At 55.7% G+C, this 27,064-nt stretch overlaps 1 protein-coding gene across 4 annotated transcripts in view; it reads right to left on the bottom strand.

Moving 5' to 3' along the window:
• Positions 1 to 27,064, bottom strand: part of HMCN2 (hemicentin 2) — a 173,898-nt gene that overhangs the window by 82,306 nt on the left and 64,528 nt on the right. For all 4 annotated transcript variants that reach the window (XM_055399540.2, XM_055399542.2, XM_055399541.2 and 1 more), the window contains exons 19-28: positions 26,012 to 26,156; positions 22,405 to 22,517; positions 22,122 to 22,281; positions 20,932 to 21,097; positions 10,185 to 10,312; positions 7,529 to 7,783; positions 6,740 to 6,826; positions 1,734 to 1,928; positions 648 to 778; positions 164 to 311 (exon numbers count right to left, since the gene is read on the bottom strand). In XM_055399540.2, the coding sequence (XP_055255515.2) occupies positions 164 to 311; positions 648 to 778; positions 1,734 to 1,928; positions 6,740 to 6,826; positions 7,529 to 7,783; positions 10,185 to 10,312; positions 20,932 to 21,097; positions 22,122 to 22,281; positions 22,405 to 22,517; positions 26,012 to 26,156 (1,528 nt within the window). The remainder of the gene's footprint in view (positions 1 to 163; positions 312 to 647; positions 779 to 1,733; positions 1,929 to 6,739; positions 6,827 to 7,528; positions 7,784 to 10,184; positions 10,313 to 20,931; positions 21,098 to 22,121; positions 22,282 to 22,404; positions 22,518 to 26,011; positions 26,157 to 27,064) is intronic.

The raw sequence follows: 27,064 nt of genomic DNA on the forward strand, positions 1-27,064 counted from the left end.
ACTGCTGTTTCGTATCACATGGTTCAACAGCAGTGACACTGCTGTGCCATGGGGCCCTCTGTGCCCCCAGCTCCCAGCAGGCAGTACCCACCCCCACGCCTAAAAGGAGAGGGGTCGCAGGGCCAGATCCCCCTGGGAGCTGGGGGAGCTCTGTCTCACTCACTGAGCACGAGCAGATCGAAGTCCCTCTGGGCGGTCCCGGCCTGGTTCTCGGCCCGGCAGGAATAGAGGCCAGAGTCACCCTCTTGGATCCTGGGAAAGTGGAGGGCCCGGGCTCCATCCAGGAGGCGGTGGCCACCCACGGCGGGGATCTGAGCAGAAGAGGCCCGAGGGAGCTGGTGAGGGGAGGGTGGTCCGGCCACCCTCTAGCCCCCAACAGCAGTGAGGAAACTGAGGCCCAGGGAGCTGGTCGGTGACTGGAACCCAGAATGGTGCTGTGCCCTCTCCACCATGCAGCCCTCCAGGCTTCATCGTGGGACCACAGTGAAGGGACCCCCGTGGTCCTGAGACCCCAATGTGTCCCCAAAGACACCTGTCACCTTGCCACATCTCCCAGCCACATCTGGTTACATTCAGGAACCCGTCCAGAAGGCCTGCACTCTGTCCATATCCCACCCCGAGCCCGTGCACCCCTGGGGGACACCCACCTTCCGCCCGTTCTTCAGCCACGTGATCTCGGGGGCCGGGAAGCCGTTGGCATCACACTCCAGCGTCAGGGACTGCCCGGCCATGCCCGACACGTTGGCCCTGCGCCCGTCCTCCCGGAGGCTGGGGGGCACTTGGGAGAAGCAGAAGCAGAGAAGCTGCCCCTCCGCAGGTCAGCCACGGCCAGGGACCCCGTTTGGGCCGTTCTTCCTGGCCTGGAGGGCTGTTCCGACTCCCCCCCATTTCCCCATCTTCTGGGGTTCCAGGATGCCCATTCCAGACCCTGGCTGTCAGAGCCGTGTGGACCTGGGAACGACCACGGGACCTGGGACCTCGCCCTGGTTGAGCCCAGGAGCTCTCTGCTCGATCTGACATTCAGCTCTCCAAGATTCAGGAGCCATTGGTTCCATCCAGTTCTCCACCCAAACGGTTGTCATGGTCACCAAGGAGGGTGCCTAGGGGACCACCCTGCCCCCAGCCCATAGAGTCAGAGTCTCTCTAGGTGGCGTCTGGGTATGTCTTTGAAACAAACTTCCCAGGCAAGTCATTACAGGGCAAGTGGGCGTGGCCTGTTATGGGGAGGCGGAAGGTGGTTCCATTAGGAACCCATTATTAAAACGGCTTCTCTCAGCCCCTCTGTGAGCCCAAGTTGAGGGACGCGCTCCCCTCCCCCCACACACAGCACCCTGGGTGAGGGGGCCGGGTACCAGGGAGACATGTGGGCCTTGGGAAGTGCGAATATGAGCCTCAGGTAGTTTCAGCAGCTTTAGTGGGAGGTGGGCTTTGACCATTGGTGAGCATTCTAAAGGAGCTTCACTTCTAGCCCATTTTAAAGTCATTTATGGAATTCCAGGGTCTCCTTACACTGTCTCCATGGGGGGTTCTCTGCATGAAGAAAGCACTCTCCCAACAACACCTTCAAGCCCTCCCTGACAGGCATGAGGGACAGAGGAGCAAGGACCTGTATCCTCTAGGCGGTGAGCTCTTGGGCCAGGGAGCTCACGCCGCCCCACCCTGGCACCCCAGGGTACCATCAGGAGGTGTGTACAAGCCACTCCCCACCAGCCAGCTCTGGGGTCCCTACTCACCATGGACCACCAGCTTGGCTCTCCTGGACGCGGAGCCCGCCTCGTTGGTGGCCTGGCACTCGTAGTCTCCGCCGTCGGAGGGAGAAACGGAGGCCAGGAACAGAGAGCCTTCGTCCAGCACCGCCAGGCCGGGCCGGCCACGCAGCGGCTCGGACGACGGGCCCTTCCGCCACGTGACCTGCGGCTTGGGCGTCCCTGGCAGGGCACCGGCTCATCAGCACCAACACCCTGCCTCCTTCTCGGTCCACACCTGCACTGTACCCCCCGCCCAACCCGGGTGCAAACATCACTGACCCTCCAGGAGGGGGTGACCTCAGACTCGTCCTGGTCCCCAGGCTGGAAGAGCCGCTCCTAGAGCTGCAGGTGCCCACACGCCCGGCCCCTCCCACCCAGGGCTGTGCGTCCACACGGCCTCCCAGCGCCCCCCAGAAGCCGGTTACCTTCTCAGAGGACCCACCCCCCCGGAACTGTGCCCTCACGGGCACTCTCACCCCCCGACCCCTACCCTGCGTCTACCTTTGCCCCCCACCTACAACTTTCTAATGTATATGAAATAAAAGTCACTCAGTCGTGTCTGACTCTTTGTGACCCCATGGATTCCATGGAATTCTCCAGGCCAGAATACTGGAGTGGGTAGCCGTTTCCATCTCCAGGGGGTCTTTCCAAACCAGGGATCAAACCCAGATCTCCCGCACTGCAGGCAGATTCTTTACCAGCTGAGCCATAAGGGAAGCCCAAGAATACTGGAGTGGGTAGCCTATCCCTTCTCCAGGGGATCTTTCCGACCCAGGGATCGAACCGGGGTCTCCTGCATTGCAGGCAGTCTTTACCAACTGAGTTATCAGGGAAGCCTAATGTATATAAGATGCACTTTTTTTTTTACACTATATATGTATTTTTTGGTCTATTGTCTGTCTCTCCCCACAAGGTCCAGGGTCTCTGCTTTGGGCCCCGTTGCACCCCCAGCCCCTGGCACCCAGTAGGTGCTACAGGAAAGAAACCAGCCCTCCATGCTCAGCCCCAGTCTCATCCCATTGGATCATCACACAAGCGGTGGAGGCCCCAGCTCGGTCTGGCCTCATTCCCCTCTGAGGCACGAGGTGGGCGCTGCTGGCCACACCCCCGCCCCGTGAGTGTCCCGACCCCCCAGAACGCCCTTCTCCATCATCCCCCACGTTGCACTGTCCAGAGTCTGGCTCTGCCAGCAGACTGTCAGCTCACAAGGCCTGACGCACAATGGGTGCGGGATAGAAACAGCCGGGGCACACAGTAGGTCCTCAGATCAGTGCTGAAAGCATGACCCAGTCTTCCTAGCAGCGCACGTGCCCAGGAGGCGAGGCGCCCAGTGGTCACAGCCGGGCTCGGGTCACGTGAGCCCCAGCTCTGCAGAGGTGCCGAGCGGCCTCAGGACAAAGGGCAACGCTTACTTCCGGCCCTGCCTGCTGGGCCCTCACCTCCCTTCCTGCCTCCACCAGCGCCCAGGAAGAGGGCAGCCTGCAGCACCTCCGTCAGCCCCGTCGGGATCACAGTCATCGCCAAACACTGTCATCGTGAACTGCGCCCCCACTGCGCCTGCCCGCTCCCCTGGCAGCTCGGGGCTCTTGGTATAGACACTCTGTCCGCCTCACTTGCTCTTTTACCCTTGCTGTTGGAAGGAGGGGGCACCTCACTTGGGGGGAACCGGGTGGGGAATGACATCAAGAGGCGGCACAGCCAGGCTCCCCTGGTGGTCCAGTGGTTAAGAATCCACCTGCCGATGGGTTTGATCCCTGCTCCGGGAAGATCGCACGTGCCGCAGAGCAACAAAGGCCCGTGCACCGCAACTACTGAGCCCAGGTGTCAGGAGCCCGTGCTCCGCGACAAGAGAAGCCGCTGCAACAAGAAGCCCCCACGCTGGGCCTGGAGGGCGGCCCCTACTCGCTGCAACGAGAGAAAGCCAGCACAGCAACAAAGACAGTGCAGCCAAAAATGAATAATTAAAAAAAACAAACGATGCGGCACATTCAAGGCATCCGAGGTGCTCAGGAGGCCCTGCCTGAACAGCACTGACAAGTGCTGGGGGCTCCGTGCACTGGCCATCTCGGAAACGGAGGGACCACGGCCACCCACGCTCTGGGATCTTTGGGCTACTTAATCCTCCGTGCCTGTTTTCTCACAGGCTCCTCTGTGCCTGCCTAGAATGCTCATCCAGGTGACCCACTGCCAGGGTCCTGCTCCCCAGGGTGGGGATGCATGTGTGAACACACAACACACACGTACACCCCCACAAACACACACATGCCCCTCCCAGCGCCTCATCTTCTCCAAAAGACCCAAGCCCATCCTCCTCCCCCTACCCAGAGCTCAGGACCTCAGAGCGGCTGACCTGGAGGGGCATCGCGTTTTGAACCCTGAAACTTTATTGTTTAATGCAAACGTCTAACCCCTAAACAACCTCTAACCACTGAACTCCACCACTGCTCTGAATGAAGACTCCAGGGACTCGGGGCTGTTTCTGAAAATCACTCATCTCGTCTCCACTCCCTTTTTAAGGGGGTCAAGAGAGGAGCAGTGATTGTCCCAAATCACCAGCAGATTGGTGACCAGGCTCCTGGCCTCTGCAGCACCCCACAAGGAGGAGGCAGATGGTGCCACCCACTGCAGGGCACCAGGGCTCCCAGAGGACACAGCCGGGTGCTCAGGGCTTTCTCCTTTCCACATCAGAGCCCAAGGTCGCATGGCTGATGAATGCTAGTTAGTGCCCAGCAGTCACCTGCTAGAGGGAGAAGGCCAAGGGCAACTGCACAGTCGGGGAGAGGGGAGCAGGCAGTTTTAATGAAGGAGACTTGGATGATGCTGACCTGGATGAATTTAGGCCCAGAGGACACCCTGGCTGACCAGACACGATGCTGGGCTCGCGAAAGGCAGAGGTTGGTGGTCCCACCTCCCACGGCCCACTGCTGTTGTTTAGTTGCTAAGTCGTATTTGACTCTGCAACCCCAAGGGCTGTAGCCTGCCAGACACCTCTGTCCATGGGATTTCCCAGGCAAGAATACAGGAGTGGGTTACCATTTCCTTCTCCAGGGCATCTTCCCAACCCAGGGATTGAACCTGTATTTTCTGCGTGCATCTATATCAGGACTCCCTGTGCAAGAACGACTGAAAATTTTTTTTATTTATTTTTTGGGGCTCCAAAATCACTGCAGATGGTGACTGCAGCCATGAAATTAAAAGATGCTTGCTCCTTGGAAGAAAAATTATGACCAACATAGACAGCATATTAAAAAGCAGAGACATTACTTTTCAAACAAAGGTCTGTCTGGTCAAAGCTATGGTTTTTCCTGTAGTCACGTATGGATGTTAGAGTTGGACCATAAAGCTGAGCACTGATGAATTGAAGCTTTTGAACTGTGGTGTTGGAGAAGACTCTTAAGAGTCTCTTGGACTGCAAGGAGATTCAACCAGTCCATCCTAAAGGAAACCAAGCCTGAATATTCACTGGAAGAACTGATGCTGAAACTGAAACTCCAATACTTTGGCCACCTGATGCAAAGAACTGACTCATTTGAAAAGACCCTGATGCTGGGAAAGATTGAAGGTGGGAGGATGGCATCACCGACTCAACGGACACGAGTTTAAGTCAACTCATTGGTTTTGAGTCAAACAGCTCCGGGAGTTGGCGGTGGACAGGGAGGCCTAGCGTGCTGCAGTCCATGGGATCGCAGAGAGTCGGACATGACTGAGCGACTGAACCGAACTGAACTCTGCGCGAGTGCTGTAAACATTCCTTGCTGTTACCAGATACTAACACAAGGTGGCGACCTGGTCAAGAGTGAGATGGTCCCTTCAGGTGGTTGGTGCCCAGGGTTCCAAGTGTTTAGTCGCTCGGGAGTGAGTGCCTCTTTGCCACCCCATGGACTGTAGCCCGCCAGGCTCCTCCATCCATGGGATTCTCCAGGCAAGAATACTGGAGTGGGTTGCCATGCCCTCCTCCCAGGTATCTTCCCAATCCAAGGCTCGAACCTCTGGCTCCTCTCCAGCATTGCAGGCGCATTCTCTACCAGCTGAGCTACCATAGAAGCCCATGGCTCCCACCTGCCTCCTATCTGCCCCTCCCCCCGTCCCTTTCCAAGGACTTCCCCAGGCCCCGAGCAACAAGGAAGTGCAGTGCCAACTGGAATCCACTTTCCTAGCTCCTGCCAGTCTTCCTGTAAGCTGCCACTTGCTCCCTGGACACCCAAATGCCTCCTCTCCAAGAGAACACTGTCCACATACAGAGGAGACATTTAGGCCATTTTGGTCCAAAGCCAGAAGAAGCAATTCGGGTTGGCACCCATTGGGTGCCACTGGGAGGCTTCACAGAGGGTAGAATCGCTCCACGCATTCAACACGTTTCCCCAAGCCCCTACTGTGTGCCAGGCACGGTGCTGGGACCTAGTACTCCTGCAGTCCACGGCAGCCCTCTGTGGAGGGACGGGCGTGACCCCACTGGACAGCTGAGAAAACTGAGGCTCAGAAAGGACATGTGACCTGCCTGGGCAGTTGACCGGGGGGGCCATCTTGAACCCTCACTGTGTTGTTGATGGAAAAGGGCCCCCAAGGGATGGTTTGCCCAGAACCCTGTTCCATGCTCTGTGAGAAAGTCTGGGGCTGGGGGAGCCACAAGCCCTGATCCCAGGACCCCAGGGCCTTCCTCAGCCCCAGGTGTTACACTCCCTGGGCACAGAGGGACTCAGGGCTTAACGGGTACGGAGCTAGGGGTTAAAGCATATTAGGTCATCTTCCAGCTATGTGACCTCAGGCAAGCTGCTTACCCTCTCTGAGCCTAAATTGCCCCTAATGAAAAAGCTAACGCTAATATCCATCCTATAGGGTTGTGGATGGGATGAAGTGCCCAGCATGGCAGGCAGAAGTGGGGACCCCATAACCCTCCATACCCATGGGCACTGCCCACAGTGAGTGACCCAGGGCGCTGGAACGTGGGTGGGTTTTCTTCCTTGCCTGGCCCGCCCAGGGCCCAGCCTCACCTCTGGCAGGGCATGGCAGACTGGCGTTCTCTCCTGCTACCCTCTCCAGTAGGCCGCTGGTCTCATCGGACCCCCAGTGTGGTGGCTCTGGTGGGAGGTGATGTGGCCACACTCACACCCCCAAACCCAAAGCCTGGCGTTCCCCACCAGGAGCCCAGGGCCTTGGGGGGAGGGAGCATTCCCTTCAGAGCCTCAGCTGGAATAAGTGGTGCAAGCCCTGCACCCCAGCCCTCAGCCTCAGGGCCAGAGGTGTCAGCTCACCACCCCCCACCCCAAGGTGGTCCATGGAACAGCTTCTAGGGCCACTCACAAACCCCCCCAGGCTTGGGGGCTGAGCTTGGGCTTCCGGCCCCTCCAGCAGCAGCTTTCTACATGTGTTTCAGATTCATCAAAGCAAACAGGCTAACACCAGGGATCCAGAACTTTCTATGCACCAGACACTTCACACGCATTCTCGCACTGACCCCTCACATATTATTAGACACATTTTATGGGGTCAGAGAATGTAAATGACTGGCCGATGGTTGTCCAGCTGGAAAGTGGGAGAAGCTGGCCCCAGGCCCAGGCGTCTGCTCTTCAGTCAGCAACCCCAGGGCGCCTGCAGCCCACCCCGAGGAAGGAACCCCGCCCCCCGCAACTCGGGGGGTGGGGGCGCTGGCGAGAAGAGCTGCCTGATGCGGCCTCAGGTCTAGTGGGAAGAAGCAGTGCAACAGCTCAGAAGCCCAGACGGCTGCAGGGGACTGCAGAAGATGGGGCTCTGGGGAGCTCTGGAGGTTGGGGACCACTCACCCAGCACCCTGAGATCCAGCTCCCAGGCGTCCACCCCGGCACTGCTGGACGCCTCGCAGCGGTACGTCCCGGCATGGGAGGTTTGGATGGCCGCGAAGTGGACGGAGCCCTCGGGCCCCTCACCCCGCAGGGCCACCCCATCCTTGGACCAGGTCACCCGGGGCTCCGGGTTGCCCTCGGCCACGCAGTTCAGGTCCACGGCTTCTCCCACCAGCACCTTCAGGACCCGCGGGCCCGGCTGCACCTGGGGGGGCACTGACAGGGCCACGGGGAGGGGGGTCAGGGCAGGGGCTCGGGGCGTGGGGGGGCACAGAGCCCAGACCCCCAGAGCAGGTCCGGCCTGCTCAGGGCTCCCCGCATCCCTGGACGTCACCAACCTGCAAGGGGGCCGGGGCTGATCTGAGGCCAATCGCGCCCCGGTTTTCAGGAAACAGCATTAGGACACCTTGTGTGGACCCCTCCCCTCCCAAGCGTGAGTGCCATCACCCTGTCCCCTGAACAACCGTGCTCCCATCAAGGAGTCGCTCCTCCACGCTTGGCTTACTTCCCCACCCTGCCCCAGCACCCATCCCCACCCCTGGGCTTGCCCCCAGCACCATGTGAGAATCACCAGCTCGGTGTGGGATGGGGACACCGAGGCCCAGGGGGCAGCAGGCATGAGCGGGAGGCTTCAAATCCTAGCCCTGCCCCTTGAGGTCACAGGACCCCGCATTGGCCGGGGCCTCGGTTTCTCTTGCTCACAAAGTTGCCCCGGGTGCAACAGGACATGGCATCAGAGCAGCCAGCATGGAGCCTAGTCCACAGTGGTGCCTAAAACTAGCGGCTTAGACCCACTCTCGGGGTTCCCAGCTCGCTCTTTTCCTTTCCCTGGGGTGGGGTGGGGGTGAGGGAGATGATGGGTTTCATTTCTTCCACATTTTCTGTTTTCAAGTCACTTTTCCATCCTCCATTCCAGTTGGCCCCTCCCACGGGTGGGTGATGCCACACCCATTTTGCAGATGAGGAAACTGAGACTCAGAAAGGTATGTGACTTGACCAGAGTCATCCACTCCGTATCGGCTAACAGGAGCTGGATCAGCTCATCCAAGCCTGGCTCTGGATGAGCAGGAATCCAAGTGGTTTCCATGCAGCCAGACTGGGTGAGCCTGGGAGAATTCTCAGAGACTTGGAAAGGTGTCCTGGGCCCTCAGGGGAAGTTGAGGACACCCATTCCCTTCCCAGCTTCAGAGGAGGAGCCGGAAGATAAGACCATCCATGGGAGCTGGCCCCTGAGCAGAGACTGGCTCCCCTAACCCCAACCCATAGCCTCTCTGTCCAGGAGCACAAGGGCGGACAGGGTGCCCACCACCCCCCTGAAAATACTAACAGTTTCCACTGTGCTCAGTACCTGAAGTCATCAGTACCCTTACTGTGGGATAGGCGTTATTGCCTCTACTTTATAGACAGGAATCCAAGGCTCAGCGAGGCCAAGCAGCCGGCCTAAGGTCACACAGCCAGTCGGTGGCAGAGTCAGCATTCAAATCTGGCTCTGTTCATCCTCCTGCCCGCTGCTTCCCTGTTTCTCTCCTGTGCTATGCTATGTTTAGTTGCTCAGTCGTGTCTGACTCTGTGCGACCCCATGGGCTGTAACCCGCCAGGCTCCTCTATCCATGGGATTCTCCAGGCAAGAATACTGGTGTGGGTTGCCACGCCCTCCTCCAGGGGATCTTCCCAAACCAGGGATCGAACCCAGGTCTCCCGCACTGCGGGCGGGTTCTTTAACATCCGAACCACCTTCTCTCATACACTCATGTCAGCACACAGCGAAGCTTTGAGCCCCTCCCTCTCTGAACCTCAGTCTGTCCACCTGTAAAATGGGGAGTTAAGCCTAGAGCAGGGGTTGGCTCCTTCTGGAAAGGGCCGGAGAGTAAATATCTTAGGCTCTGCGGGCCAGATGGTCTCTGTCTCAGCTGCTAACTTTGCCATTTCAGTGTGAAGGCAGCCACAGACACTACGTAACCAAATGTGTGTGGAGGCGCTCCAGTAAACCTTGTATTAACGGACACTGAAGAACTGAGTTTCATATAATTTTCATATGTCACATTATTTGCCTTTTCTCCCCCAATCATTAGAAAATGCAGACATCATTCTTCACTTGTGGGCCAAATGAGAACGGCGTGTAGGCGAGGAGTGGCTGAGGGCTGTGGTTGGTGGACCCGGGGCTCAGATGACTCACTGGGGCTCTCAGAGGCGACAGGCTCCCCGCCTCTTTGGTGGAGTGACTCCACTGGGTGGCTTCTGTGAATGGGACCTGGACCCCCCCAGGGTGAACGCCCACTCCTGGGCCCCCACCTGGGCTGGGACCCAGAATCCCCTCTGTGGGTCGCCCTCCCAGCCCCTAAGTCCCTGCCGCCTTGGGGTCCCACCCTCGGTTCTCAGGGGGAGCTCTGAACAGCCTGTCTGAGCTCAACCAAGGGGTTCAGGAGAGGGGAGGAACAGGGGTGGGGAGGAGGAGAGACAAGACTTGGAAAGACAGGAAATAAGGTAGATGGAGCGCACACTGGAGGGCCATGAAAAGGTGACAGAGCCTGGCACGGGGATGGGGAGAAACCAAAAGGCCCGAGAAAGATGGGGGCAGGGGCCACGTGGTGACGGGGGCTGCCAGCCAGGGCCCTACCTTGCACCCTGAGGACGTAGTACTGAGTAGCGGACCCGGCAGGGTTACTGGCTGTGCATTTGTAGAGGCCGCTGTCACTGACCTGGGCCTGAGCCAGACGCAGGGAGCCCGGCGGAAGGAGGTGATGCCTGAGGAAATGAGGGACACTGGTGAGACCCCAACCAACCCCACATCTGCTGGAAAGGCCTCATGACCCAGCCAGTGGCCTCCTCCAGGAAGCTGGCCAGGACTGAGGCATATCCACCACCCACCCTTCACTGCTGCCCTGCCCTGCTTCCAGTTCCCTGAACCACCAGGCCAAGGCCAGGTCCACTCCAACTGGTGCAGGAGACGAAAAGCATTAGGCTAGGAGTCCACTGGCTGGGTTTGACTTTGAACTCCAATTCTGGGCTGGGTAAAGCAAGTGTCTTCACCTCCTGGGGCCTCTGTTTCCTCATCTGTAAAATGGGTACATTAAGGAATGCTGTGGCTGGGGCTGGTGAACGGATTCCACGTGGGCTCAGCACCTGGTCGCCAGTAACTCGCCCTCTTCTAATGCACACACCGACTATCCCTCAACCCTGCCCTGAGAGGCGGGGAGGAGGCCTCACTTGGAGGACCCATGGCTTCCAGGGAGAAGCTGCAGGCCAGAGGCTGTCTGCGTCTAAGGGTCAGGTTCACCCAGACTCCGAACCCTGTGCTTTTTGGTGTCCAGCTGTCCAGCGCTGTGCTGGGCTCTCGGGAGGAAGCTGTGAGGGCCCCTCATCACTGACCTCCCCACTCCAGCCCACCTGCTGAAGTCACCTGGCCCCCATCCCACAGAGATCTGGGACCCTCAGCCAGGCTCCCGCAGCTGGACTGGACCCCAGGGGAGCCCCCAGACATGATATCACTGGCCCATATGTGCTGGCTCCGAGAAGCCCCTGCCCCGATAGAACTGGGAGGGCAGCTGCGGCCTCTGGCCCCGGCCGGCCCTGAGCGCAAGCAGCCAGCATAGGGGTGGGGGACCCCCAAGGGCCAGTCCCTCCCCAACCTGTGCTCATCAGGGTCCAGCTGGGCTCCAATCCCAGTCCCCACTCCCCTCTCAGCGAAGTCTCAGATTCCTTCTATGCAAAACAGGGATGGCAGCATCCCCCATTTACTAAGCAGCTGCAAGCAAAGTACCGGGCATACACTTATCCACCAGGTCAATATTGTTGGCAATTCACTCTCTGTGCAATCTCGGGCCACTAGCTTTGCCCTGCGGGTCCTCTGTCTCCCCATCTGTAAAGTTTGGTTATAATCCCCCTGCCTAGTAACCCCCTCCTCTAGTTTGCCCTGAGCATCCAGTGGGCACTTGGGGCAAGTTCTCTGAGGACAGCTGTGAGTGATACACCAGCTGGGGGTCTCTAGAACCCAGGCACTGGGCTGGGGCCAGCTGGCTCCGACCCTGTTCTGCCACATGCCTGCTGTGTGATGTTTGTTAAGTCACTCAACCTTTCTGTGCTTTGGTTGTCTCCTTTGCAGGGCAGGGGGAAATAAGACAGCAGTGGTGCTTCTTCCTCATAGGGATGTCCAGAGAACTGAAAGGCCTAATTCACAACACAGTGCCTAGAACAGTGTGAATGTGTGCTAGTCGCTCAGTCGTGTCCCACTCTTTGCAACCCCACGGACTGCAGCCCACCAGGTTCCTTTGTTCTTGGAATTTCCCAGCAAGAATACTGGAGTGGGTAGTCATTCCCTTCTCCAGGGGATCTTCCAGACCCGAGAACAGAGACACACTCAATGAAGGTCAGCTGTTACCATGGTGATGACAGTGTATCCATTACAACATGCAACATAATTCTGCATTGTTTAAAACTCACATAAACGGCAAAGTGTATACGTATGTGGGTGTAATTCATTCACTTTTCACGGCTGCATAGTAGTCCTCTGTGTGAATTTACCACACTTGGTTAATTAGTTTCCTTTTGGTGTATATTTCAACATCTAGATTTTTTCCTGTCTTCCAGCCGTTCTTTCCTTCCTTTGTTCTTTCTTTCACCACCAGAGCTCTCTGCACACTGACATATGTGTCCCCCATGCCTAGGAGCCAGCCTCCGGGGCCATACCTAGGCTCACACACCATCAGCTCTCACAGAGGCCATTGCTCCCTGCTGCAGGGCGGGGCTTCTTATCAGAATTTTCCAGCCACATGCAAAACATACACATTCCCAGGCCCCAGCCAGATCTGGGGGGCGGAGGCTGGAATCAGGGTTGTACCAAGACCCTCTGGGGTCCACGCCTCGGGAGCATTGCCCCAGGACACAGAGAAGTGCCCCGGCCCCCCAGAAGTGACCCGGAGGAGCCGACGGGAGCCGGGCTTTGACAGCAAGTGCCATCGCCCCCCACCCACGACCTCTGGGCCAAGGACTCCCTCTCCCCGAGTCTCAGTGTCCTCACCTGGGGTCCCAGGATCTGGTGCGTATGAAGTGACACGATGCACACAGAGTCCGTGGTCCCTGGGGCATAGTGAGTGCTCCATACACGACCCCGCTGTTAGAAAAATCCCACCCCCAGTGAGTCCACGTGCTCGCTGCCAGCCCCCATCAGCAGATCCCTTAGTCCTCCAAAGTGGAAGAAAAAGGAGCAAAAACACCACACAGATGTCTGTTTGTCCCAGTGACAAGTAAACGTCTCCCCTGTGTGGCTCCGCTCCCCTGGCTTGGCTTTTCTCACCCACCGTGGTCGTGTTTTATCTTTTTAGGTTAAATAATGTCAACGTCCAACAGGACGAGCCAAATCAGTGTGAAGCTGAAACATACACACTTAATCACACTTGGGGCGGTGACATGGCTCCCTCGGGGACTTCACTTCGAACCTCGACTAGCCAAGCAGGAGCCCCTGGGCCCGTGGAAAGATGTCTAGGCTGAGCACCAGAGTTCTGGATCCAAGGTCCCATCCTGCTCCAAACAACGTCTCTGAGCCCCAACTTCTTCATATTTGAAAAGGCAGCTCTGGACTCCTTTCATCTGAGAGGTTGCCTTCTAGTCCTTCTAAGAACTTTAGAGACTAAAGGACCTCTTGCGCCTTCCCTCATCAAGCCCTTAAAAGGATAGGAAGTGGGAGCTTCTGGGGAAAAAAAAAAAAAAACAATAATGAAAGAAACTTCCAAAAGTGGAAACAATTCTCAACAATAAAAGAGGCCTCTTGTCTTTCTCATGATGAGTCCCAGGTCATTTCCTAGAAAGGGAAGGCTGCTCGCTATATCACAGAGGAGGGGATGGAGAGAAGGGAGACTCCATCTTATAGATGGTCAGGCTGAGACCTCTAGAGACCCCTCCATCGCAGCTTTCCCCACACTGGCCTGTGATCACCCGTCAACCGTGGGCCCTTAAGAAAACACATTTCTGTCCGCCTTATTTGCCTTTGTATCCCCAGAACCTAGCCCAGACCTGGAACAGAGCAGACCCCACTCAGACCAAACTTAGGACAAAGGTGTGGGGCCTGGGATGGATCAGACAGGACCTGGAGGTCTGGGGCTTCCAGGGCAGCCCTTCTGCAAACCCCATGCCCCTTGCATGCTCTCTCCATGTTCCCAAGGCTCCCTGAGGTTTGAGTGCTACAACCTCTGGGCACAGGGATGGGCACGGGCAGGGGCCAGGTGGGAAGAAGTGGGGAGAGGGCAGCCGTGTGCCGGGTGCATGTGGTGTAATCAGCAGCAGACTCCCATCGCGGCGAGAGAAGCCAGATGGCTCCAAGTGCTGCCCAGATGAAAACACGGAGAGGTTCGAGGGGAATTTCCTGTTTATGACATGCTCTGGGCTCGAGCCTTCGCTGCCAGCTGTGAGGTTCACACAGCCACGCAGACGGAGGGGGACGGTGGTGGGGAGACCCACCTACCCTGCCCGGTGCCCCCGGGCCCTGAGAGCTCCAAGGGGGACGTACCTGCCAGAGGGCATTGGGTAGAAAGTGCAAATCCCAGGCCACACCTTTGGTGCAACCCAGCTAGGGGTCTCCTCTCCAGGCAGCTGCCTCTGCTGCCCGAGGTGGACCCCTGCTCTCACACAAAGGCTCTTGGAGCCACGATGGCATTTATCACACCCGCAGCCGCCTGTCACTCTCTGATGGCTCTGTGGGGGGAGGGGCCAGGTGTGCCCAGGTTCCTGCCATGTCCCCGGCCCTGAGCACAGGCGCTGGCCCATAACAGGAGCTTGGTAAATATTTGATGGCAAATCCCAGCTGTCCCTGTCCACACACACACACACACACACACACACACACCCCTTTGCTCACAGTGTTTCCCACACCCCGTCCCGTCTCGGCACTGCTCTCCTGCCCCCCAGATCCCCTTCAGGACAGTGCAGCCTCCAGCTCCTCCGGGAAGCCTTCCCTGATGAGACCGGGCAGGTTAGTTACACTTCCCCTGCTCTGAATTCTATGGAACCGAGTTCTGCCAATTGTTCGTTCATCCACTGGTTCACTCATCTGACAAAGAGTCACTGGGTTCAAGGCGGGCCAGCCACCGCGGGGCGGAGTGAATGCCCCCTGTCCTCAGGTTGCTGGGAGTCTGGGTGGTTGGCCCATTCCCTCTTGCTGGGTCCATCCTGCTGCCCTCGTTTCTAAGCGGTCCGTCCAACCTCCTCTGCGATCAGAGCCTTCCGGAAGGAGGCTGTCAAATGAATGAACAGCACCTGCCACAGAACTGAGCCGGCCAGAGGCTGAGCCTCACCCACAGCGCACAGCAGAGCCGGGCAGTGCTCAACAGATGCCCACCGCATGTCACCTCATGCTGGCCACGCATCTGCAGGGCCAAGGCGGGGTCTGAGCCTGGGGGCAAGGACTGCCCCCCTCCCCCACAGCACCATTCAGCCTGAAGAGCACCTTCAGCCATCCACAGCGGCCGCTCTGACCTTCAGGCATATCATAGACCCTTGTAAGGAAGTTCCAAACGGAATCCCCAAGCTGGAGCAATTCAGGAAGAGGGGCCTGACACCAACCGAAGGGCCAAGCAAAATATGTGAGCACAGGGGTGAATGCGCATCCCCCGAGCCCGTGAAACATAAACCCTGAGATGGCTAATAGGTGACGGCTGTCAACACTCAGGCGCTTCCTATGCACCACTGTGGAGCTAAGTGCTTCCACGTACACTTGAAACTCCCCAAGTCCAAACCTGCAAGGCAGGCAGATCACCCCAAGGCAGGGTTGATCCTGTCATCACCCCTTTCACAGAGAAAACTGAGACCCAGAGGGATGAAGTCGTGTTGTGCACGGCCACCCAGACACAAGGCTAGGAATCAGCATGAGTTATGAAGGTCCAGCAAGGTAAAGACCCCCACGGGGAGCCCCTGGGCGGTCCCTGCCATGCCAGTGGCTTGCAATGGGGAGCAGCTTTTCTCTTGGATCGTCAGAACCCATTTGCAGCCCCCTCCCCTTCTCTGAGCCAGGATGGGGAGTGAGTGTCCCACCGCCCTGCAGCATCCCTGGATGCTCCATTCTTTCACTGTTCCCTCCCCGCACCCCGCCCCGAGGGCTTGGCCCTGTGTGGATCCTGGCTGGTTGCCCCCGGGAGCCAGAGCCCGAGCCAGGAGCACTTGCAGCTGTCCCAGCTACGCATCAGAACCACAAACAAACATTGTTGCCTAGCAACACCGCCTCGCCCCAGCATCCCCCGGCTGAGTCAAGGGACCAGAGCCACTAGGCGCTCTCCAGCCACTATCGCCTGTTCAACTCATTTCTCAGATGGGAAGACTGAGGCCCAGAGAGAGGGAAGGGTCTTGATCAAGTTCACTCAGGGGGCTGGGGGCACAGCTGGGAGGGTACTCAAAGTCTTTTGCACCTGACATCACACACAGCCTGGACCCGTCTTCTCTGTCCTAGACAGTCCTGGGCACAAAGACACTCAATAAATCCTGTAGACTTCAATTTTGAATTCACAACTCCAGTGGTTTTTTTTCCCAAACAGCAGTCCCACAGGGTAAGAGGCACCCGGCGACCATTCCGAGCCTTGGACTCAATCCTTGGTTTTTGGGGCTCTACCCCAAGGAAACGATCCAGGAGATAAAGAGAAGCATTTGTGCAAAGATGTTCCAAGAGCCCCATTTATTATCACAAAAAACTGGCAACAGTGCATCTGCCTCAAACAGAGGAAGAGCTTAGCAACCGTGAGAGCTGAATGCCCGGAATGTTATTTTGCCCTTTAAATGAAAAGCAGTGACATGGATCAGGATGAATCTAGGAAATGGGTAAATGTGGGAAAATGTGGGAAAATCAATGATGAGGGCCAGAGAGGAGATGCACTCAGTTTAATTCTCTAAAGCATCTATACGAATACGTTAGAAGGGGTCGTGGACGCAGGTGGGTGGTTTAGAGTTTCAGGGGGATTCAGGTTTCTATTATGTTTTCTTTCCATTAGGACTTTCTGACTCAGAAGGTCAAGTCTCCTGAGTTCAGAATATTCTCTAGAATCTCCAGAGAAAGCAGTGGCCTGCTTGGCCTTAGCCCAGAAGCCTGATTTGTGTGTATCCACGTGTTCTCATGCCTGCCTCTCTGGTGTGTCTGTATGCCTGTCCATAAATGCGTCTGTGTCTATGTCACAGCTGGAGTCAAGATTGCCGGGAGAAATATCAATAACCTCAGATACGCAGACACGCAGATGACACCACCCTTATGGCAGAAAGAAAGAGGAACTGAAGAGTCTCTCGATGAAAAAAGAGAGTGAAAAACCTGGCTTAAAACTCAACATTCAGAAAACGAAGATCATGGCATCTGGTCCCATCACTTCATGGCAAATAGATGGGGAAACAATGGAAACAGTGACAGACTTTATTTTCCTGGGCTCCAGAATCATTGCAGATGGTGACTGCAGCCATGAAATTAAAAGATGTTTGCTCCTTGGAAGAAAAGCTATGACAAACCTAGACAGCATATTAAAAAGCAGAGACATTAATTTGCCAACAAAGGTCTGCTTTGTCAAAGCTATGTTTTTTCTAGTAGTCACGTGTGGATGTGAGAGTTGGACCATAAAGAAAGCTGGGCACCAAAGAATTGGTGCTTTTGAACCGTGGTGCTGATGAAGACTCTTGCGAGTCCCTTGGAGTGCAAGGAGATCCAACCAGTCCATTCTAAAGGAGATCAGTCCTAGGTATTCATTGGAAGGACTGATGATGAAGCTGAAGCTCTAATACATTGGCCACTTGATGAAAAGTTGACTTGTTGGAAAAGACCCTGATGCTGGGAAAGATTGAGGGCAGGAGGAGAAGGGGACGACAGAGAATGAGATGGCTGGATGGCATCACCGACTCGATGGACATGAGTTTGAGTGAACTCCGGGAGTTGGTGATGGACAGGGAGGCCTGGCATGCTGCAGTCCACGGGGCGGCAAAGGTCGGACACGACTGAGCAACCGAACTGAACTGAGTGTCTCTATGTCAGTGTGCATGGCCATGTGTATTCATGTCTGTAGGTGTCTGTGCAAGTCTGTGTGTGTCTCCGCACACGCACGTGTGTGTGTGTGTGTGTGTGTTAGGGCCCTGCCCCGGAGAGGGAAAAGTCAGGATTCTAGTTCCCCACCCCCCATGGCCTCTGTTTCCTCCCTCAGTGCACTGCGCATGACCCTGCCCACCCCACCCGCCTCCAGGATGGCCAGCAGAAGAGGGCAACCTCTCCCCCAGATGAGGAGGCCTCAGAGGCTCAGCCACACTGTGGAACTCAACTCTGATTGCACCAGAGTCACCATGGAGCACCAGCGCTGGAGGTCTGCTGGTGACCCTGACCACAGCCCCTTGGCCAGGGTCGGCACAGCATCAGGAAAGAGAGGCCGTGGGCAACCCTAGCAGTTCAGGCCTCCCCCTACCCTCTATCAGCAGAGGACAGAGGAAGGGGCAACTGCAAAAGAGGGGCGTGGCTCTGCCAGGCAGAAGGATCTCAGGTTCTCTCAGGCTCTGGAGGCAGATGGTCACCCACGACTCATCAGAATAAGTTCTGAAGCAACCAGAATGCCAGCTTTGAAGCTGAGCCTTGGTGGGACGGGAGCGGCAGCGTGTCTCTGGGAGATGGAAAAGATGGAGGAGGAAGTGGGGAAGAGCAGAGGACAGCAAGCCCACCCACTCCCCAAAATCATCACTGCTTCGTGTGTGCGTCCTACAGGTTTTTGGGGTTTTTTTTAACTTTTTATTTTATAGTGGGGTATAGCCGATTAACAATGCTGTGATAGTTTCAGGTGGACAGCAAAGGGACTCAGCCATAGGTATACATGTATCCATTCTCCCCCAAACTCCCCTCCCAGCCAGGCTGTCTGGTAACATTGAGCAGAATTTTCTGTGCTATACAGTAGCTCCTTGTTTGTTACCCACGATAAATGCAGCAGTGGGTCCACGCCCACCCCAAACTCCCTAGCTATCCCTCCTCCAGACATTTCCCCCTGTGTGTGCCTAGTCACTCAGTCGTGTCTGACTCTTTTCGAGCACATGGCTGACCAGGCTCCTCTGTCCATGGGGATTCTCCAGGCCTCAGTACTGGAGGGGGTTGCTGTGCCCTCCTCTAGGGGGTCTTCCCAACCCAGGGATCAAACCCAGTCTCCCGCATTGCAGGCGGATTCTTTACCAGCGGAGCTACCAGGAAGCCCATGCTTGCCTCACGGGTTTTTCAAATCTTCATTTTCTGGCTGAATGGCCATGGGACCAAGGGAACTGTGTGTCTGGTAACAAAGCTGAGCTCTGTTCTGTTCAGGGAAGTTGTCAGATGCCACAGGGAGGCCCAAAGAAGCACAGGGACACAGACCCCACGAATGAAGCTAAGACGCAATCAGAGTCCGTGAAGTTATTATTCACAATTGCAGCAAGAGGACACAGGCCCGGCGTCCACCAGCTAGCGGACGCGTCGACAGAAGGTGGCCCACCGCCACAGCAGAGCACTGTTCAGTCGCAAGAAAGAACGGCGTCCTGACACCTGCCACAACACGCAGGAGCCTCAGAAGCATGGTTCTCAGTGAAAGGAGCCAGACGCAAAAAGTCACATTGTTCATGATTACATTTATGTGAACTGTCCAGAGCAGGTCAACCCAAAGGCAGAAAGCAGACGAGTGGTTGCCAAGGGCTGGGCTGGGGTGGGGAAAGGATGAGAAGTGGCTGCCAACCAGTGTGGGGATATTTTCATGGAGGAGGGCGCTGGAAATGTTCTAAAATTAATTGTGATGATGGTTACACAACTCAGAACTTACTAAAAAAAACATACAATTGGAAAGCATGTGAATTATATCTCAATAAAGCTTTCCTATTGAAAAAAGTTGGTGAGAATTAAATGGGATAATAGATATGATGATGATAATTTTTAAAAGCTGGAAATGATGCTTTAGTTTCCAGCAGCAGCAGGAAAATGATATCAAAGGGGGTGATTTTCCACCGTTCACAATGCACCAAACACTGCACATTCATCACTGTATCTTGAAAGCAGGATTTAAACCGTGTCCACCTTACAGATGGAGAAACCGGCCAAGAGGAGCCAGGGGCCACCTGAGGCCACACTGCTAATGCATAACCAGTCAGCATTCACAGGCAGGTCTGATTTATTGTCAGAGTCTTCGCCCTTCACCCCAGCCCCAACGCCCCCGCCCCCAGGCATATTTTGCCTCTTCCTGTAGGTGAACTCCCGGAATCTCATAAATCTCAAGAGAAAGCCATAAGCCAGCAAGAAGTGGAGGGGGCAAGGGAGAAAGAACAGAACAAAACTCTAGGATTGCAAAAGCAGCTTTCACAGATTTATGGCTCCCGGTTGATCTATTAACGTATCACAACAAGGAGGGGTGAACAAATGGGAATTGCGATTCTCCATTTCAGTAACAAGCCAGAAATAAACAAGCACCCGCCGGCAGCTGTCCAGCCAAGGAGCTAGGACCGGGCTTTCTGGGGAGAGAGGCAGGTTCCTCCGGCCCCCACTCCCACCCATGACATGGAGCCGCCAGACTACCCCAGAGGGCATGCGGGTGGGGGTGGCACAGAACTGGCCCGGTCCCGGACCCCAGCAGCATTCAGGTGTGCAGGCTTCCAGGACTGGGAGGGTCACCAAACAGATGTTCGGAGAGGCAGAGCCCGGTGTGTGGGTGTTGGGGGTTGGTGGAGGCTGCACCGCAGGCTGCTCCGAGACCTCCTCCATCTGGAACGTCTCAGAGACCTCGCCAGAACTGACATCACCAGCTGGAGCTGCCCCCTCACCCCACCCCACCCCACGAGAGGCAGGGGCTCCAGGAGTTCCGAGGCCTCCTTGTCGGGAACCACCCTGCCCTGCCTCCCTGTCTGAGGGTAGGGGGTTGGACCCGGCTTTGAAGGACAGCCGCCTTCCTCTACCCCCAACTCCCAGGACCCCTGAAAGCCTGACTGCCAGACACCAGGTCAGAGGAGCAGACAAGGATGGAGAGCGCGTGTCTCGCCCAGGAAGGCGGTCCCACCCGCGGCGTTCCACCTTTGCTAGCTGAGTGACCACGAGCAGCTCACCCCACCTGGCTGAGCCTCATTCCACTCGGGTAGCAAGGGCTGCTGAGCAGATAGGAGGCGATCCTACAGGCAGCACCCTCGGCTATGTGGGAAGGGCCATGTGCATGTTACTTTAGAGGCCTCGCCCCTCTGAAGGGCATCCGTGCTCCCTTAGGGACCAATGGGTGAAAAGCACTGCCTGTGGAATCAGTTGCCTATCCCCCCCGGGGACGTTCACAGGGTTGCACACACCAGTTGGGTCACTGGACACCTTGAGGTCAGTTTCCCCAACCATCAAGCTCTGTCCATCCCCAGACCTGAGGCCATGCAGTTGGGGTTACCTGTCGTTGATGGGCAGCATGGGGCGGGAGTCCTTGGTCCAGGTGACCAGTGGGGGTGGAGAGCCCTGGGCCTCACAGTCAAGGGTCACCTCATCACCAGCATTGGCTGTGACCCTCAGAGGCTTGTCTGCTTCGTGTAACCCATTCACGAGGATCCTGGGCTTGGCTGTTGGTGAAAGCACGCGGGGAGTGTGAGCAGGGTGGGAAGCCATGGGATGCGGCGCGCAGAGGACCAATGTGGCTCCCCTAGGAAGCTGAGGTGGCACGGCCACCCCGGAGGTGCAGAGGAGGACGGGTCCTGCTGTATCAGGAGAGCATAGGTTTCGGGTTGGACTCAGATCCGACGGTTTCCCCCAGCCACCCCTCCGCCTGTCCACCCCACCCTCCTTCTGGAAACTCATCTCGCTGTGCTGACCCCAGCGTCTCCTGCCCCAACATCTGTGTTCCTCTAGCTTCTCTCCATCCTGCTCCCCTTCCCCAGGGACATTCTGGCAGGTCCTTTCCTCCCTTCTTTCTCTCCCTTCTTGGCCTGGATCATCCCATTTATCCTCAGGAATAAATGGGATTAACCATCAACTGATGCACAGTCTCCCTCCGTGCTTAGGGCCCAAGGAGAACCCTGGTTCCAAACAGTTCAATACCCAATTAATTATTTAATGGCAGTTGTGATGGGCACTATGAACGGGACATTCCAGAGAGTTCAGCCTGAGGGATCAGAGAGCACTGAGATCCGACTGATGGGAGAAGCCAATGGACCAGAAGTGAGGGAAGGGCATGTCAACAGAAGGAACTGTGCACGCAAAGGCCCTGAGGCAGGACGGATCATTCAAGAAACTGAGAGATGGCCAGAGGTTCTGGGCACTAAGAGTCAAAGAGTTGTGGAGAAAGGTGGGCAAGGGGGCTGCGGAGGGTTGGGAGTCCAGTGTGGGGCCGTGTGTCTCCCCCAGGTTGTTAATATGAAGGTCTCTCCTCCTCCCCATCCAGTTACTGAGCTGGAACCACTCAGAGCATGGCCACACTGCTGGGGACAGTCCTCAGAGGGAGGACAGCGTTGATTTTCAGACAGGAAGAAATTAGAGGCAGGGCTGCTGACAGGGGGCCAGGAAGATGCAGGGGAGGTCAGATTGTGCATGCCCCTGACTCCACACCTGCCCAGCCCCTCTCCCAGGACAGGGGTGGCCATCACTCACTGTTGACAGAAAGCCGCATCTCCTGGCTGGAGAAGCCCACTGCATTGGTGGCCGTGCAGACATAGGTCCCTGCGTCCTGGACAGAGGGCCGAGGGATGACCAGGGTGCCGTCCTTGCTCACGTTATAGTGGGGATCCCCAGAGGCCAGGGCATTGGTCTCCTGCAACAGAGTCACAGGTGACATCAGCAGAGCCCACCTCCCAAGGCAACTTGCACTGCTCCTCTCCCCATGACCACTGGGCCTACCTCTCTGGTTACCTTTATGGTAACAGGCTTCACCTACCTTGGTCCAGGTGATGGTGGGGGTGGGAACTCCTGAGGCTACACAGGGGAGAGAGGCTGGAACGCCTTCATTGGTGATATGGTGGGTGGCAGTGGGCTGGATTCTAGGTGGCACTTTTAAAAACAAACCAATTTCATAAACCAGAGTTCACAGCAGCATTGTTCACAATAGCCAAAAGATGGAAACAATCCAAGTAGCCATCGGAGGGTGATGGATAAACAGAATGTGATGTGTACATATGGAATATTATTCAGCCCTAAAAAAGGAACAAACATCTGATACATAGTACAACATGGATGAACCTTGACAATATTATGCAAAGTGAAATAAGCCAGACATGGAAGGACAAATACTGTAAGATTCCACTATGAACAGGCAAATTCATAGAGGCAGGAAGCAGAACGGTGGTGGCCAGGGGCTGGGGGAGGGGAAATGCAGAGTTGGTGGGTACAGTTTCAACTTGGGACGTTGAAAAAGTTCTGGAGAAGGATGGTGGTGATGGCTGTGAAACTGTGTCCCATGGAGTTAAAAACCCATCCCCAAACTGAGCCCCATGGGGTTAACAATACCGGCAACTAACAGAAATTCTTGAGCTTATCTTACAGCTTTCTGCACACCCTTCTGCTTGAGCCTGCCTTTACTGAGCAAGCTCGCTTAATTGTTTCATTGCAAATTGCATATCCTCCAAGCTTTGTGTAGCCTAAACAATTAGATGTTTGTCTGAGCTGTTTTCCAGGAAAACAACTGGAAGTCAGCTGTGTTTAGTTAGAGTACAAGCCAGCTTAGACTGATTGGGACCACTGACCCTAAAACTGTGTCTACACAGGGGTCTGATAAGTGACTTTTTGACATCAGAGGGCCAAAAGCCCCACCCGCAGATCACGCTAGGCGTCTCCATTTTTGGACATGCATCTCATGAAGAAGCAAGTCACCCAGGTACACCTGCACAGAACACTGGTGACCTTGACCTTCCCCACCTGCAGTCAGCATTTCCCATGCCTTTGGCCACCTCATGCGAAGAGCTGACTCACTGGAAAAGACCCTGATGCTGGGAGGGATTGGGGGCAGGAGGAGAAGGGGATGACAGAGGATGAGATGGCTGGATGGCATCACCGACTCGATGGACATGAGTTTGGGTGAACTCCGGGAACTGGTGATGGACAGGGAGGCCTGGCGTGCTGCGATTCATGGGGTCGCAAAGAGCTGGACATGACTGAGCGACTGAACTGAACTGAACTGAACTGAAAACCACCCTACTTCTTCAATAAATATCCTAAGCCTCTGGCCTTTGGGGAGGCCAATCTGAGACTTATTCTCCTGTCTCCTCACTTGACTGCCTTGTGAACACACCCTTTCTCTGCAGTAAACCTCAGCATCTCAGTGTTCTGGTTTGCTGCATTCTGGGCAAGGGTCTTCCCAGATGGTGCTAGTGGTAAAGAACCCTCCTGCCGATGCAGGAGACATAAGAGACACAGATTCGATCCTGGGTCAGGAAGATGCCCTGGAGGAGCGCATGGCAACCCACTCCAGTATTCTTGCCTGGAGAATCCCATGGACAGAGGAGCCTGGTGGGCTACGATCCATCAGGTGACAAAGAGTCGGACACGGCTGAAACGACAGTGCGCACGAGCATGCGTGCTGGCAAATGAGCTTGGTGATGCAACACTGCGAATGCCGCTTATGTGACTTAATTTATGCCCCTAAACTGCACACTTTAAAATGGGTAAAATGGTATGCTTTATATCATGTATATTTTATCACGATTTTTTAAAATAACATTTTAGCAGGAGAATACAGCCGCCACTGCTGTAAATTCGTGTCCCAGACAGAGGGCAGCCTGTGTCTAGGAACCAGCTGTGCCATTTCTTCACTGTGGGACTTTGGATAAATCACTTAATCTTTTGGTATCCGTACTCCTTGATCAGCAAAAAAAAAAAAAAAAGCTAAATTAACCTCAATTCCCTGCTCACTCTCTGGGGATGGACAGATGAGAAGTGGCAGAAAAGAATGTTCACAGGACACAGTGAACTTGAAAACAAGTGCAGAATCCATCCTGGGAACCATCCAGATTTTCAGGCATTAAAACGGGGCAGGGTGGGGGCGGGGGGGCGGGGTGTCTGCAGGAGGAGCAGGGGAAGGGAACCGGGCATGGAGAAATCAGACCCAGGAGGGAAGGCCAGAGGCCAAGGGCTCTGAGGGTAACACTAAGTTCCTCCGGGGGAATGCCCTTCTGGATTCTCCCAGGTGGCCAAAGCCAGCGAGTCAATCAGAATTTGCTGAATGGAAGTGAAATGAGCCAGGAGAGCAGAGCTTGATCGCTACTCCCACAGAGGGAGCTGTGTGCAGGGCAGGAATTGAGGGGGAGGCTTTCTGCAGAGGCAGCCCTCGCTGATGGTATGATTTGCTGAGTTACTTCCGTCTTGGAGCCTCAGCTTCCTTAACTTCGGAGCGTGGCGGCTCTTAAACCATCCACTTGGAGTGGTTAGGAAAACTAACATGCACAGACCCTCTTAGAGGTCTGGACGTGACACATACCCCACCTTTGGCCACCGTATTTCATTGGAAGTATAAAGAGACAGGACAGTTGGGTTCTAGACCCAGCCTCCTTCTGGGCTTCGGTTTTGTGCTACAGAATGGGGAACGATGAGTTCTTCCCACTCATCCCTCAGGGGTTTAATAAAACAAGTGAAACAAGCAAACAAAAAGAGGACATTGATGTACGCGGTGAGTGACAAAACAGAACTGACTGGCCTTAAACTTCTCGTTTTATGTTAAAAAGAACCTGGTTGGGTGGTGAAGGGAAGCAGGGACCCTCCCACACTGTGGATGGGCAATTAAATGGGCAAATACACGAAAAGCCCTAAAAATTGTGCAGTCTCCATGAGTCAAAACTCAATTCCACATCAGTAGTGTATGCTAGGGAAAGACCTAATCACATGGGCAGGGGTGGGGCATCAGGACGTTTATCCCCAGGGGTTCACGCAGGTAAGACACGGGACAGGGTTGGGGGGCAGGTTAGATACACCTGGTTCATCCAAACAGGGGACACGCAGTCCAAAACCAATGCTTCTGAGTCTTATTAGCAGAAAACACGCCATATATCGTCACAAGGAACACTCGGGTTGTAAGCCAGTAATATTACTCCAGTTGGTTTCTAAATATTTCTATGTATGTGTATATGAAGAATTTATACATAATTTATATATAGAATATATATCATGCAAAATAACTTATATACAACATATATAAAGAATATTTAGAATGTATATGTACATTTATAATATATAAATGTGTATAAATATATATATACAGTGTGTATTGTGTATATGCACACATGTGAAGCTCATGTGTGTATAAAGTGTGAAAGATTCACAACAAATGTAAGATTATTCCAGTGCTTCTTAGTCACTGGTATTATGGAAGGTTGGTTTTATTTTGGAGTTTTTTGGTTTGGGGGGCAGTTTTTTGGTCCAGTCTTCAAATTTCCTACAGTGAATATGTACTATGTGTGCCAGCAATCTCTTTAAACAAAGGTGTTCAAGATCAAGTTCCCCTTGGGCACCCTCACCCATCCCGTCCTGCCCCCCGCCACCAGCCCAGGACTCACCCTGGACAACCAGCTGCACGTCCCTATGCTGAGAGCCCGCCGTGTTGCTGACCACACAGCTGTACCTGCCGGCGTCCTCCAACAACGCCTGGTCAAGGTGGAGGCTGCCGTCTGCCCGGACGGAATGCCGGCTGCCTGGTGGGAGCTGGTAGGGGCGAAGAAGAATCAGCTTGGACCAAGGGCCCCACTCAAAGCCGCTTAGAGAACTCCAGAAACCTCACTGCCCACCAGCCCAGCAGGGAACAGCCTGGGTAGAGAGGCCAGGGGTTTGCAGAGGGTGGGGAGCCTGGGGGTGACACTCCCACCCCTTCCCAGATAGTCATGAGCCCCCACAGACCCTCGGGGCCAGGTGGGTCTAACCCCTGGCATACCCTTGACCCTGCTTGTCCAAGGTCTACTGGTCCAGGGCAGGAGACCTGACCCAAGGGTGCTGAGAGGAGCCCCTCCCGGGAGGGTGGGCTTGGGGCCAGAGCCTTCACTGAGTCAGCACTGGAGCTCCAAGGCCCGTCCACACCAAGGCCACAGGGAGGAGAGACAGCCCGTCCTCAGGGAGAGAACCAAGCCACGCAGAGTGGAGCGGAGGTGCGGCCTCATCAGCTGTGGTCCCAGAGAGAGCGGCTCCTGCTGGCTTGCCAGGTGTGTCCCCATCAGGACCGGGGTGGGGCCGGGGAAGCTGGTCCAGAATGGGGCCTGAGGCCCCCTCTGCAGAGGTGCCCGGCCAGTCCATCCTTGGTGAGGACCATTCCGCCAGGTGAGCCCACTCTGGGCTTCCTTGTCTCCATCCCTCAAGCCTGGCTGCAATTCTGCTCTCGGGCTCTGGGAGAGGCTCCCAGGCTGTCTTGGGACCCCTTGGGGCTGAGTGAGCTTGAGGGGGCTTCTGCTCTTTGTCCCTGGCATCTGGCCAGGTGCAGGCCCACCCAGTGTCCCCGCTGAGCTAAAACAGGCTCTGCATCTCCGGTCACTCCCTGTCCTGGCGTGGATGAGGCCCAGGGCCACCCCTTCCCCTCATGCCCATCGGATTCTACTGGGGAACGCTCCTCCCTGCCCCAGCCT

The sequence above is a fragment of the Moschus berezovskii genome, chromosome 11, assembly GCF_049115385.1.
Source record: "Moschus berezovskii isolate FMDL1 chromosome 11, NW_MosBer_1.0, whole genome shotgun sequence".
Taxonomy (NCBI): Eukaryota; Metazoa; Chordata; class Mammalia; order Artiodactyla; family Moschidae; genus Moschus; species Moschus berezovskii.